This window comes from Artemia franciscana, chromosome 3 (genome assembly GCF_032884065.1).
Source record: "Artemia franciscana chromosome 3, ASM3288406v1, whole genome shotgun sequence".
NCBI lineage: Eukaryota > Metazoa > Arthropoda > Branchiopoda > Anostraca > Artemiidae > Artemia > Artemia franciscana.
In genome coordinates this window covers 45225659-45240673 of record NC_088865.1, presented here as the reverse complement: position 1 = coordinate 45240673, position 15015 = coordinate 45225659, and the positions used below count along the sequence as shown (strand labels likewise).

General features: G+C 32.9%; 1 protein-coding gene across 2 annotated transcripts in view; it reads right to left on the bottom strand.

Moving 5' to 3' along the window:
- The window catches only part of LOC136025317 (sodium-independent sulfate anion transporter-like), a 75319-nt gene that overhangs the window by 34097 nt on the left and 26207 nt on the right, over positions 1–15015 (bottom strand). For both annotated transcript variants that reach the window (XM_065701223.1, XM_065701222.1), the window contains exons 3-4: positions 5393–5588; positions 2398–2618 (exon numbers count right to left, since the gene is read on the bottom strand). In XM_065701223.1, coding sequence (XP_065557295.1) covers positions 2398–2618; positions 5393–5567 — 396 coding nt within the window. In that variant the 5' untranslated portion in view covers positions 5568–5588. The remainder of the gene's footprint in view (positions 1–2397; positions 2619–5392; positions 5589–15015) is intronic.

The window sequence follows — 15015 nt, the reverse complement described above, 5'->3', positions numbered from 1 at the left end:
GTACTTTTTGAATATTAATTTTCAATTTAACATGGGATTTTCAAGTTACATCAGTTCACTTAATCACGGCCGACAAATAAAATAATAAACTGAAGAAATATTTGATACCGCTTTAAAATTTATTTACAAGTTTATTGATTTATAAATAACCATTGTCACCTTGTGAAACGACATTGTCTTATATTGTATTTATTTGTCTTGCTATTGTAATGATAGTGATCATTCAATTTAATCATCACATTTAATTATTTACAAAAGTGCGGTTGCAACCGCTGGAAATGAAGTAAAGAATTAAAAACATTTAAGCGCATCCTACACAAAAATTCAACAGAAAAGAGAATAGGAAAATTTCCAATGAAAGGAACATTAAAACTTAAGACGAATAGGAGTTATCCTTTTTAACGGGGGTTTGTAATCTCTTCATGCTGTATTCTTTGCACCAAAGTCTCACAAGCACTTTGCGGAAAGCGAAATCCGCTACGAAATGGCAATTGTAAATGACATGCTTATCGATTGCCTTTCAAAACGTTTGAACTGAAATTTTTGTCATTTAAAGAAAATGTGGATAATTATTGCTTTCATTCTCAAAGAAATATTTAAAAATTCGAGTATTGCTATTGTGCAAGATCATTAATCTTTCAGTACTCAGAGAAAAGGTCACTTTTGGTTAAAGAGTAAGAAGATGAGGGATAGAACACCTTTATTCAATAGGATAATTTGTGTTAATTTTAAATTATAAAGTTGTTCGTTACTTTCATTTGAAAAGAACTTGGTTTTCTAGTTTAATTTCTGTTCGTTTGCCATACAATATTTGATATAATCTAAATATAAGGAGAGCTCCCAACCCAGCTGTTCATGGCCTCAACACTAAAGTTAACTTTTTTGTTGTTTTAAGTGTCTTGTTTTGACTATTTTAAGGATTAATTAAAAGAAAAATTTATGAAAACGAAGTTTTCTAAGAAAAGTTAAGGCCGCTTAAACTTAAGATCGGAAGAAATTGAAACCAACAATAAATCAAACTTAAAACGACCATAAATTACTAGTAAAAATAAATGAAACCGAAAACGATCAGAAATTAAATAAACAATCATAGCCAAAATATTCCACAGGGACTAATATAAATGAATAAATAATCAGTATAACTTTCAATAAACGAGCTGGAAACATATTACTTTGAAGATACAGGCAGTTAAAAAAATACAAAACAATAAGAATCATGAAATAACTTGGCCGATCAATATTTAGCTGTTTTTAAGGTCGTGACAAAATGGGGATCACGATCCGGGGAACCCTATTAAAGGTCACCATTTTCGTAGATTTCAACTCGTTTATTCGATTCTCGTTTTATACATTCAAAATTTAATTGCAAAGTTATTATTAAAATTATTGCAAAATTTAAATCAAATATAAACAGCCGGCAAAAATCTGAATTGCCCAGAAGAAAAAAAAAATCTTTACTACTATTCATTTTATTAACCAATAAAATTTAATACCAATAAAAAACAAGCAGAAATTTATTCAAAAAGAAAAATTCTCAAAAAAAGCCTTATATAGGAAATCATAAAGCTAAATAAAATTAAGAAACCCAATGTTACCGAGACTAAGGATGAATGTCAATTTATATTATGCAATTAATCTACTCTCTTTAGTCCTTTTTTGTAATGATGGAAATTTTCTTTCTGTTTAGCTCTTCTTGCTGGTGTTTTGACATCTGAAAACCACATTGGTCCGAATATAGATCGTTTTCAATGGTAGTTGTTTACAGATTTTGAGAGATCAAGACGTTGACAGGTAGTACCACTTACTTGTAAACCTTAACTAGCCTTGAAATAAAAAAAAATTGTAGCTGTACTCTTATTGATGCTATGATACTATGAAATTTTTATTGGGCACAGACCCAAATAAAAAACGTGTTCAGTAAAGCAAAAAGATATTCTTACCTGTAGATGTCTTAGGGAGCATTAGCCCAACAACTTTTAGCGGTAGGAGTTTGACCTGATTATTCATTGCAATTCCTATTCGTTTGGGTCTAATTTATCTAGACAGTAATATCTCTTCTTTTTAAGTTTGAATTTTATATTGAATTTATCTCTACTCGTCTTTGGTTTAATATAGCCCTTTACTTTTCCTTGAAAAATATATTTTTGGGATTTTTTTTTTTTTTAAATTGACTTTTAACTTGATGAACAATGGGAAATCAAAGACTTTATCTTATACAAATTTTGTTGCTGCTAACTTTCCTTAGGAAAAGCTTTTTTTTAAATTTATCTCTAAATTTGATTATTTTAAGCATATCTTAAGAGCAATGCAACCAGAAGGGTCATCCTCATCATGATTACAACACAAAAATGCACTCTATTACAGAAAAGCTGAACCGTAGTATGCGTGAGGACCTACTCTCATTCCAAATAATGCAACCAGAGCAGTCATCCCCATTATGGTGTCAGCCAAACGAACATCATTTATATTTCTGAAAAGCTGAACTATAGCATGCAGAAATCCATCAGATTTGTAATTTAGACCAAAAAGAGACTTCAGCTGTGTTGAAGAAATGGTTAAGGCCGCTGCTGATGTAAAACCATCAATAACAGCTAATGATATGAAGTCCAAGAAAAATCCTAAGAAGAAAAGTTGATTTACAAAAGCTTTATACAAAAAAAACAGCATGTTAGATATGCAAAGGACGATCAGTAAAAAGTACAATCACTTAATCTATGGTGTATAACATATAATCTTATATACAAATAGAAAAAAAAAACTTAACTTCGCGAAACTACATAAGAAACTGTAAATATTATTTAGTTTATAATACCTAATAAACTGGTAATAAGATATGTAGTTTACATATAGTCCAAATCTATACTGTAAGTTATATTCATGTATCCTCCCCCCTTCCTCTGAAAGACCAGAAATTTGCTAAAAGTACAACATTTACTAATAACCAGCAAATCTCAATCATAAAAAAATAGAGAAAATAAAATTTAACCCCTTCTCCATATAAAAAATTTTGCAGCCACTCCCCCACGGAAATCTCATGCAGATAAACATGGGCTGCATCTAGCCATAGGTGAAGGAATATTATTTGCATTTTTGTAGGTATTTCTCAATGAAATAATGTAAAAATATTTTGATTAATTCTATTTTTCCCTCCAAACCTTCTCAGCACTAGCAATACTTATCAAACAGTTCGTGGTAACGATGTTGTAATACACAATGTATTTTTTTCGGCTTGTTTTTACCAGGGCACTTTGTATAGTAGGAGTTGTCATAGAAACTTCAGAAAGGGCTCATTTGTTTGGATATTAAGAGTGCTAGTGTCCTTTATAATAGTTAAAAGTGATTGGAGGGCAAATGGTCTCCTCCCCTACGTACCAATTATTCTCCAAACACTTCCGATAAAAATTTTTAGATTGCCATTTTGTTCCACGTAGTTGAAAAGTCCAAAAATTACGTCTTTGAAGATGACAACCCCTCCCCCACCCCTCGGAGCAGGAGTACTAAGTTATAACCTTGGGGCATATAAGGTTCTTATAGAAAGCGTTTTCGTAGGAATAAGTTATGTATTGTATCAACATCATAGGCAGTGCAATAGCGCTGCTTAAGTAAAGAACGATGTTGTCACAGTTAATCCCGACCAGATCCGGTGGCATTGGGGGGAGTTGGAGGGGAAATCGAAATTCGTGGAAAAAATGAAAATTGATGCATCTTTATCTTACAAATGGGTACTCGGATCTTAATGATGATTAATATATAGAAATATCTTATGTCTCAAATGCTCCATTTTCAATTTGAATTAGATCCAGAGACATAGGGGGTTGGGGGGGGGGGGGGAAACAGAAATCTTGGAAACCGGAAATAGGAAAACGCTTAGAGTGGAGAGATCGAGATGAAAATTGATGGAGAGAATAATTAGAAGTTCTAGATACGTGATTGACATTATTGGAATGGATCCACTCTCTTTGGGGGAGTTGGGGGGATTTCCAGTGCTTTGGCGAGTTCGGTGCTTCTGGACGTGCTAGGACGATGAAAATTGGTAGGCGTGTCAGGGGCCTGCACAAATTGACTTGATAACAGTCGTTTCCCCGATTCGTTCATCTGGGGGCTGCAGGGAGAGGAAAAATTGAAAAAGATCAGAGGTATTTTTAACTTACGAAAGGGTAATCAAATCTGAATGAAGCTTGATATTTAGAAGGACCTCGTTTCTCAAAGCTGTTATTTTGAATTCCGACCGTATCCGGTGATATTGGGAGAGTTGGAGGGGGAAACGGGAATTCTTGGGAAACGCTCAGAGTGGAGAGATTGGGATGAAACTTGATGGGAAGAATAAGCACAAGTCTTAGATACGTGATTGACATAACCAAACTGAATTCGCTTTCTTTGGGGGAGTCGGGGGATGTATTTTGCAAAAATGAGAAAAATTGAGGTATTTTTAACTTAAGAACGAGTGATCGGATCTTGATGAAATTTGATATTTAGAAGGAACTCGTGTCTCAGAGCTTTTATTTCAAATCCCAACATGATCTGTTGACATTAGCAGGAGTTGGAAGGGGAAACCGGAAATCTTGGAAAACGCTTAGAATGGAGAGATCGGGATGAAACTTGGTGGGTAGAATAAGCAAACGCCGTAAATATGTGATTGACATAACCAGACTGGATCCGCTCTCTTTGGGGGAGTTAGGGGGTCCGGTGCTTTGCAATTTCGGTGCTTCTGGACGTGCCAGGACAATGAAAATTGGTAGGCGTGTCAGGGACCTGCACAAATTGACTCGATAAAGTTATTTTCCCTGATTCGATCATCTTGGGGACTGAAGGAGAGGAAAAATTAGAAAAAATGAGGTAGTTTTAACTCACGAGTGGGTGATCGGATCTTAATAAATTTTGATATTTAGAAGGACCTCGTGTCTCAGAGCTCTTATTTTAAATCCCGACCGGCATTAAGCCTCTGATTTTCCTTTTAAATACAACTATTGATTCTTAGAATTTTGCTGGAAGCTCATACTATATGAGCTCTTGGCTCTTGCCTCTTCCGGCCTCGTCACAAGTATCATATGAGCTCTTAGCTCTTGTTTTTTCAGCTCGTTTTGAATTTAACTCGTTTATTTATTGTAATTTCTGTTCGTTCTGGGTTTCATTTATTTATCGATGCTGATTGGTGGTAATTTTACGCTTGGTATATTATTTGATTTAGTTTTGCTCATTTTTTATTTAATTTAGTTCTTTACTTTCTTTGAAGAACTTATTTTGTGGAAAAAGTGTTTTAGTCAATTATCATTTAATGGTTTGTCTATAAGATATACCATATATACGATAAATTCCTGTAAGGCCGTCACTATTTAAGTAATTTCAAGTATATAATTCAAAACATAATGGAAAAATAATTAAACCAACAAACCTAAATTAAATAGTCCAAGGATCAGTTCGATTAATCCGGATGTGAAACATAGAAAAACTGCCACCTGGGGTCCGAATTTTGTAACAGAAGGATATATTGTTATAGCCAGTAGAGCTACAGGGCCGATTGCCAAAGACCTTGTACCCCCGAGAAGTGCGTAGACAAAACCGCCCATAATTGAAGCATATAAGCCATACTGAAAAATATGATTATTATATGAGAGATAAATACAATCAAATTAGCAATTAGCACTTGAAATATGAAAATCTTGTTTTTATAGCGTATGGACAGTTAAGATTTGTTTTGTCCATCCTGATGGTCATAAAAAGAATCTGAAGCAACGCTGTAGCGTTGCCTTAGTAAAGGGTCTTCTGCCTCTTATGTCCCAATGCTAAACAGTTTTTGTCTCCAATCCGCTTAAAAGTTTTTTTTAGGAAATTACTTGGAAGATCAATTTGAATCAACAGTATTCTAGAAATTGCTAGGATGATCAAATTGAAATTTATGGGGATGTATGGACCCCAAAAGAACCTTAGGATATCAGCTTGTGGAAAGGGGGCAGATATGAATCAAGATCCATGTGTTTATACGTTTCCGGAGCATCCTAGGGACACATATTCTTGCCTTCGAGCTCCCGAAGACTTCAGTGTAATAACCCTCTGTGGTACTTCAAATCCATTAACGGTTAAGTACCGAGGTAAATCAAAAAACACTATGTGCATCCAGTTTATCAAAATAACCAAAAAACAAACATTTTTTTAAAAATATAATTCATTGTCAGCAAAACCGAAATGATGCTTAGGCCTTTAAAGTTCACTCCTGTTTGTGGCAATCTCCACTCCTTTTAAGTTAATTATCTATTTTTAATGCTGTTCGTTATATGTTACGTGTGTCCATTCATAGTAAATTCTGTATGTTTGAAAATTTTTTGTTACTACTCTATTTTTTTTACTTTAGCTTTGAATATAGCTCTTTTACCTTCTTCTTTTTTTGCAAACTGTTTTTAAGTTGATTAATAAAAGCGGTGGCCAGTGTTTTTCTCTAGCAATGTAACAGTGTGATCCTTTTCACGATTTTTAAACATGGCTCTAGACTCTAGATTACTAATATAAGACTTAACATTCATTTTTAATTTATAATAAAGTAAAGATAATAGCTAATAAAAACTATCAATTAAACAATTATGTAACATAAATATAAAAAAAAACTACAAAAATCTAATCATTAGAGTTCGTTTATCGTAAGCAACAAAAATAAAGAAAAGTCTAATAGCTTAATTTCTAATATGAACAAATAAAGAAAGCTGGCAAGGCATTACCAAGAAACGTACAGCTCCCAAGAGGCTAAGAAAAAAAAAACACCCTTACAAATATGTGAAACACCCTTAAAATATATGTATGTTGATAATAATAATTTAATGCGCTGTACTAGCCTAAACCGTGATAAATAAGGAATTAAATCATAGGCAGCGAGTACTGCTTAAGCAAAGAATGATGTTGGCACAACATATTATTTATTTGTTTGTTTGTTGGTCTTAGTCCAAGGCACTTCGTATCGAAGGAGTTGTTGCAGAAACTTAGAAAAGAGTTAACTCGTATAGAAACTGAAAGAGCTAGTGCCCTTTTTAATAGTAAAAAGTAATTAGAGGGTAAATAACCCACCTCCCACGCCCACCATTTCCCCAAATACATTAAAAATTTTGAGATAGATATTCTGTTCAACGTAGTTGAAAAGTCTGAAAATTATGTCTTTGAGGATGACTATCCACCCCACAGCCCTCAGGCCTCAGTTGTCGTAGAAACTTCAAAAAGGGCTCATTTGCTTGGAAATTGAGAGGAATAGTGTCCTTTTTAATAGTCAGAACTGATCGAAAAGCAAACAGCCACCCCCCAACCCTTGTGTTTTAGGAGTCGTTTTTAAAGCAATCGGACAAAATTTAAGCGTTAGTGTAAAGATAAAGGTGCTGAGAAGGGGGCAACCCCTCTCAGATACAAAATAATTTCTGCTCGTTTTACAGTTTAAATTTTGTTCCTTACTTTCTGTTGAAAAAAAACTTGCTTACTATTTAATTTTGGATCAATTTTTAAATAACACTAGCATATATGACTACATATCCACGGAAAAATCCCCCTCTCCGCAGAAACATCCTCTGGACAAACCAATCTTGGCGAAAATTTACCCGGGACAATTACCCTTAACATCTGCATGCATAAAATTAAATCTGTAAAGAGAAGACATATAAAGAAATTTCTTATAAGAATTCTGGCAAATTCACCCAGTGAAAAATTTCCCTGAAAATTTCACCCCTGGAAACTTCTCTCTATAAAAAATGCTCCCCTTGCATCAAGAAATTTCCTGGTGGGTTTAATGATGGCCTACCTTGCCTTTTTCACCTCTGTGCTGGTAGATAGGGGCCCTTAAAATTTTAGCTGTCCAGAGGAATATTTTAATTAATTCTTTCACCTCCCTACCTTTTTCAACATTTATTGGACGCCTCATGAAGAGTAAGCAGTTTGTCCATTAAAATTTATTTTTGGGATTCTACCCTAACCCCCTCCCCTAAACAATGACGGCCGGTGTAGCAATAATCAAGAGAATCCCATTTTTAGCTTTTGCTGAATATTGGCCAAAGTCACTTTTTGCTTCCAGTTTTTTGTTTTATTTCAATCTGGTGGTTAAAATGTTTTTGAACCTGTTCATTTTATTTAATTGAGTATGACAATAAATAGAAAGAAGGTCAATTTGACAGCTGGATAGTTAAGTTTAAATTTTGTTTATCTTTCGCTATTCCATTTTGTTAAATATCTGATTATGTAAGGGATTTAAGTTCCAGGGTGAGAAGTGTTCTTTTATGAAAGGGGTAAATTTTATTTTGTCGGTATAAAATCAAAATATGGTATCTCTGCAGGTAGGATGATTTTTGAGTATGTCTACTCCTTCTGTAAACTATTTTAAGGCGCAGGAAATTGCATAAAAACAAGTCTACATCTGTTAAGATCTTGAAACGTAATAAATATTTCTGTAATTTGGGTTTTAGTTTGATTTTCTTTTAAGATTAAATACATAATAATTAAATGTATTATTGATTAAATAAATTAATCCCTATGCCAGGAATCCTTGTCGTTTATAATTTACTGTATTTTATTTCATTGTGCATGCAATTTAGTTATTCTTTTTATTTTTCTTAAAAGTATTGAAAAATAAACCATTCTTACGAAAAAATATCCTGAAATGTGTTCCATCACCCAACCACCACTACTATTTTGGTGCACCCCCCTGGAAATTTTCTACCGGCGCCCTTGCGTGTAAGTGTATCCAAGCTGTCAAAGACCATAGATTGATTTTTTTTTTGCGAAAGGTATCAAGTTTTATTTTTCAGACCAACTAAAGAAGGCATATTTGTTCTTTGCAAAATTAAAAACTAGTTTAAAATTGTTAAACTAAATCAAAAAATAGTATTTGTATCTATGCTTAATATATATATATATATATTGATAATAATAATTTAATGCGCTGTACTTGCCTAAACCGTGATAAATAAGGAATTAAATCATAGACAGCGAGTACTGCTTAAGCAAAGAACGATGTTGGCACAATATATTATTTATTTGTTTGTTTATTGGTCTTAGTCCAAGGCACTTCGTATCGAAGGAGTTGTTGCAGAAACGTAGAAAAGAGTTAACTCGTATAGAAACTGAAAGAGCTAGTGCCCTTTTTAATAGTAAGAAGTAATTAGAGGGTAACTAATCCACCTGCGACGCCCACCATTTCCCCGAATACATTAACAATTTTGAGATAGACATTCTGTTCAACGTAGTTGAAAAGTCTGGAAATTATGTCTTTGAGGATGACTATCCACCCCACAGCCCTCAGCCCTCAGTTGTCGTAGAAGCTTCAAAAAGGGCTCATTCGATTGGAAATTGAGAGGAATAGTGTCCTTTTTAATAGTCAGAACTGATCGAAAAGCAAGCAGCCACCCCCCAGCCCTTGTGCTTTAGGAGTAGTTTTTAAAGAAATCGGACAAAATTTAAACGTTAGCGTAAAGATAAAGGTGTTGAGGAGGGGGTAACCCCTCTCAGATACATAATAATTTCTGCTCGTTTTACAGTTTAAATTTTGTTCCTTACTTTCTGTTGAAAAAAACTTGTTTACTATTTAATTTTGGATCAATTTTTAAATAACACTAGCATATATGACTATATATCCACGGAAAAATCCCCCTCCCCACGGAAACATCCTCTGGACAAACCAATCTTGGCGAAAATTTACCCGGGACAATTACACTTAACATCTGCATGCATAAAATTAAATCTGTAAAGAGATAGCAAGACATATAAAGAAATTTCTTATAAGAATTCTGGCAAATTCACCCAGTGAAAAATTTTCCTGAAAATTTCACCCCTGAAAACTTCCCTCTCTATAAAAAATGTTCCCCTTGCAACAAGAAATTTCCTGGTGGGTTTGATTATGGCTTAGCTTGCCTTTTTCACCTCTATCCTGGTAGATAGGGGCTCTTAAAATTTTAGCTGTCCAGAGGAACATTTTAATTAATTCTTTCACCTCCCTACCCTTTTCAACATTTATTGGACGCCTCATGAAGAGTAAGCAGTTTGTCCATTAAAATTTATTTTTGGAAATCTACCCTACCCCTCCCCTAAACAATGACTGCCGGTGTAGCAATAATCAAGAGAATCCCATTTTTAGCTTTTGCTGAATATTGGTCAAAGTCACTTTTTGCTTCCAGTTTTTTGTTTTATTTCAATCTGGTGATTAAAATGTTTTTGAACCTGTTCATTTTATTCAATTGAGTACGACAATAAATAGAAAGAAGGTCAATTTGACAGCTGGATAGTTAAGTTTATATTTTGTTTTTCTTTCGCTATTCCATTTTGTTAAATATCTGATTATGTAAAAGATTTAAGTTCCAGGGTAAGAATTGTTCTTTTATGAAAGAGGTAAATTTTATTTTGCCGGTATAAAATCAAAATGTGGTATCTCTGCAGGTAGGATAATTTTTTAGTACATCTCTACTTCTTCTGTAAACTATTTTAAGGCGCAGGAAATTGCATAAAAACAAATCTATATCTATTAAAATCTTGAAAAGTAATAAATATTTCTGTAATTTGGGTTTTAGTTTGATTTTCTTTAGATTAAATACATAATAATTAAATGTATTATTGATTAAATAAATTAATCCCTATGTCAGGAATCCTTGTCGTTTATAATTTACTGTATTTTATTTCATTGTGCATGCAATCTAGTTATTCTTTTTATTTTTCTTAAAAGTATTGAAAAATAAACCATTCTTACGAAAAAATATTCTGAAATGTGTTCCATCACCCAACCACCACTACTATTTTGGTGCACCCCCCTGGAAATTTTCTACCGGCGCCCTTGCGTGTAAGTGTATCCAAGCTGTCAAAGAGCATAGATTAATTTTTTGCGAATGGTATCAAGTTTTATTTTTCAGATCAACTAAAGAAGGCATATTTGTTCTTTGCAAAATTAAAAACTAGTTTAAAATTGTTAAACTAAATCAAAAACTAGTATTTGTACATATGCTTAAAAGGGTATATGTTGTAAAAAAATTGGTCAAAATTTTTTTCAGCACACAAATAGCAGGTCATCTATAAATTCTTAGATAACAACCGAAAAGATTTTAAATATTATTTTCTTTTTCCCTGAAAAGAATATATCAATATAAAAAGAACGGAAATTAATTTAAAAGAAAACTTTTTGCACAAATTAAATTTTTCAAACAAAATAAAGAGCTTTATTAAACCAAAAATGAGCAAAAATAAAATAAAATAGTCTACCAAGCATAAAACTACCACAAATCAGCATTGATAAATAACTGAAACCCGAAATGAAAAGAAATTACAATAAATAACCGAGTCAAACTCAAAACAAGCAGAGATTGAAATGAGTAGGGCTCAAAACCCCTATGCCTTTACAAGATCAGAAAATAATTGGCACTTTACTCAAAAATTAAATTTTAAATGTTTTCACATTTATAACTTTAATAAATCAAATGCAATTAAAATTTTAAGGAATAAATATCATCATATGTAAATTAAACTGACAATGTATAATCATTTGTATTTTTTCAGTAAAGTACAAATTATGTTCTTGCCTTGGAAAGCATAGGGGGTTTTGAGCCCTACTCATGTTAATTTCTGCTCGTTTTGAGTTGACTCGGTCATTTATTGTAACTTCTGTTCGTTTTGGCTTTTATTTATTTATCGATGCTGATTCGTAGTAGTTTTACGCTTAGAGATTATTTGATTCGATTTTTGCTCATTTTTGGTTAAATGGAGCTCTTTACTTTTCTTTGAAAACTTATTTTGTGGAAAAAGTTTTTTAATTAATTTATTGAAAACACCGAACTGGGTTTGGTTACTCCCTTGTGGTATATATATATATATATATATATATATATATATATATATATATATATATATATCTATCTATATATATAAAAATAAGTTGTTTGTGTGTTATGTCTGTTACACTATGTCTGTTACGCCAGATTATATCTTCTATATATATAAAAATAAGTTGTATGTATTTTTGTGTTGAGGGTTTGCATATGACGTCTGAAAAATAAAGAAGAAAAAGAAAACAAACTAAAATGTAAAAACTGGGAAATGCATAAATATTTCGAAATATTTTGACAATAGATTAAAGTAATTCGAAAACCTTAAAACAGATATTTAAAATTTTGAGGTTTATTATAAATTGTTGAGCTTTAGCAAGCTTGGCACGTGAAGAGGAATTTTTAGTATAGATCTTAAAATGACAGAAGAAACAGCCGAGGAAGCTGCTCAAATAGTTAATTCAAAGAGAAATTTTAGTATAAATCCTACAATGGCAGACGAAACAGCCGAGGAATCTGCTCAAAGGGTTAATGCCAAAAGGCTTGCGGCTAAAAAACGCAAAATCGCGCAGTTAGATGAAAATTCACCTGGACAGCGAAAGTCAAAAAGTATCAAAACTGAAAATGATAGCGATGATGATTGGGTTTGGGATTTCGACTTGGATAAGGTCATCAATGCCTACCAGAATTTAGTTAAAAAAACAAAGATTAGGCGATATGTATTTCATAGTGACGCTTAAAAATAAAGAAGAAAAAGAAAACTGAAAAAAGAAAAATGGTAAAAAACTAAAAAAAACTAAAAAGAAAACTAAAAAATTAAAAAAATTAAAAAAAGAAAAAACCTAAAAAGTAAAACGTAAAAAAAGGTAAAAAACTAAAAAGAAAAAAAACTAAACCAAGTTAAGAAACTAAAAAAAAGAAAAAACTAAAAAAAACCTGGGAATTGCACAAAAATTTCAATATATTTTGACAATAGATTAAAGTAATTCGAAAACCTAATTCGAAGTAATTCAAATAGTAGTTCGAAATACTAGCTATTGGGGTGGTGCTTTGAGCCACCCCAATAGCTAGTATATATATATATATATATATATATATATATATATATATCTATATATATATATATATATATATATATATATATATATATATGTATATATATATATATATATATATATATATATATATATATATATATATATATATATATATATATATATATATAGAACGCTGGAGGTTCTCCAGCGAGAACCTCCAACCGGTACGACTTCAGTTCGGCATTGTGAAGGGACACGTTTGCACGGAGCATAAATGGGAGACAGTAACAACGGCCATCAAAGGGGTAAAATTAACCTGAACAATCTGTCTTGGCTTTTTTCTACAATTGGCCATGACTTCCACTTTTACGCATAATACTTTTACTTCCACTTTACGCGCGCGTAAGTCGTTACGGGCCATATTAGTTATGCGCCATTGTAGTTGTGTCCCTGTGTCCCACCTGTGAATATAGATAGATTTATATATGTGTTTCAAACTACGTAAAAATTGCGAATAAACAACATTCTTGGCTTTCCCATTGTCTGTGCATATACAAAGCCGTATGTACTAATAATGACGTCATATGCAAACGCTCTTTTTACAAACAAACAAACATGCATCCACACAACTCGTTTTTATATAGATAGATAGATAGATAGATACAATACAAATTAACTGCGTAAAACTTGCGAATATACAACATTCTTCGCTGTCCAATTGTCGCTGCATATAAATACATTGTCAGGTTTACCGACCCTCGAACATGCAACGTACAATTGTCCATGGGAAAAACAATCAGTATTAAGATCTATACCACATTTTTCTAATGATTGACCTTGAGCTTTGTTAATGGTGATTGCAAATACTAATCGAATTGGGAATTGCAATCTTTTAAATTGAAAAAGCAGATCCGTTGGAATCATGGGAATGCGAGGAATAAGAACAGCCTCACCCTCATAAGGCCCTGTCAAGATTGTGGCCTCTATTAGGTTTTCCATTGTTTTTTTTACGGCAAGTCGCGTGCCATTGCAAAGCTTTGGTGGGTTGATATTTCTTAAAAGTATTATTGGTACGCCTATTTTTAGTTGTAGCACGTGTGGTGGAAACCCTGAAGGATCTATGGAATTTAAAAATTCAGATGGATAATTAACCGCTTCATTTGGTTCCAAAACTGTGTCGACTGACTTGTAAAGGACTGCCTGGTCTCGAATCTTGGTCAAAACAATATTGTTGATTTCGTGGACGTCTATATTTTTGGGTGCGAGAATCGCTCTTTCACTTAGCCATTTATTATTTTTATAATTTTTTAGAATATTCGGAAATACTTTTTCAATCAATTCATTTTTGGACGTCACTAAATTACAGAAATCAGCAGGTAGTTGTATACGTCCTGAAATTGAGCCTACTGTTTGACCAGAGTCATCGTTTTGCAATCGGACACGCATATTTGTAGTTAATTTTAATATTTTTACGTGTGCCCATAAATTAGAATTTTTTAGGCAAGCATTCATTTCGTCTGCAGGAGTTAAACTACGTAAAAATTGCGAATATACAACATTCTTGGCTTTCCCATTGTCTCTGCATATACAAAGCCGTATGTACTAATAATGACATCATATGCAAACGCTCTTTTTACAAACAAACAAACATACATACACACAACTCGTTTTTATATAGATAGATAGATAGATAGATACAATACAAATTAACTGCGTAAAACTTGCGAATATACAACATTCTTCGCTGTCCAATTGTCGCTGCATATAAATAGATTGTCAGGTTTACCGACCCTCGAACATGCAACGTACAATTGTCCATGGGAAAAACAATCAGTATTAAGAACTATACCACATTTTTCTAATGATTGACCTTGAGCTTTGTTAATGGTGATTGCAAATGCTAATCGAATTGGGAATTGCAATCTTTTAACTTGAAAAGGCAGATCCGTTGGAATCATGGGAATGCGAGGAATAAAAACAGCCTCACCCTCAAAAGGCCCTGTCAAGATTGTGGCCTCTATTAGGTTTTCCATTGTTTTTTTTACGGCAAATCGAGTGCCATTGCAAAGCTTGGTGGTACAGCCAATAGAGGAAGTTTAACTTTTCCTGAGGCGCAACACATTCCCATTGTTTCACCATTGAATTTCAAGGCCTTGCAATAGGGACAAATTTTAGACATTGTCCCGATTTGAACACATCTACTCAAGCTA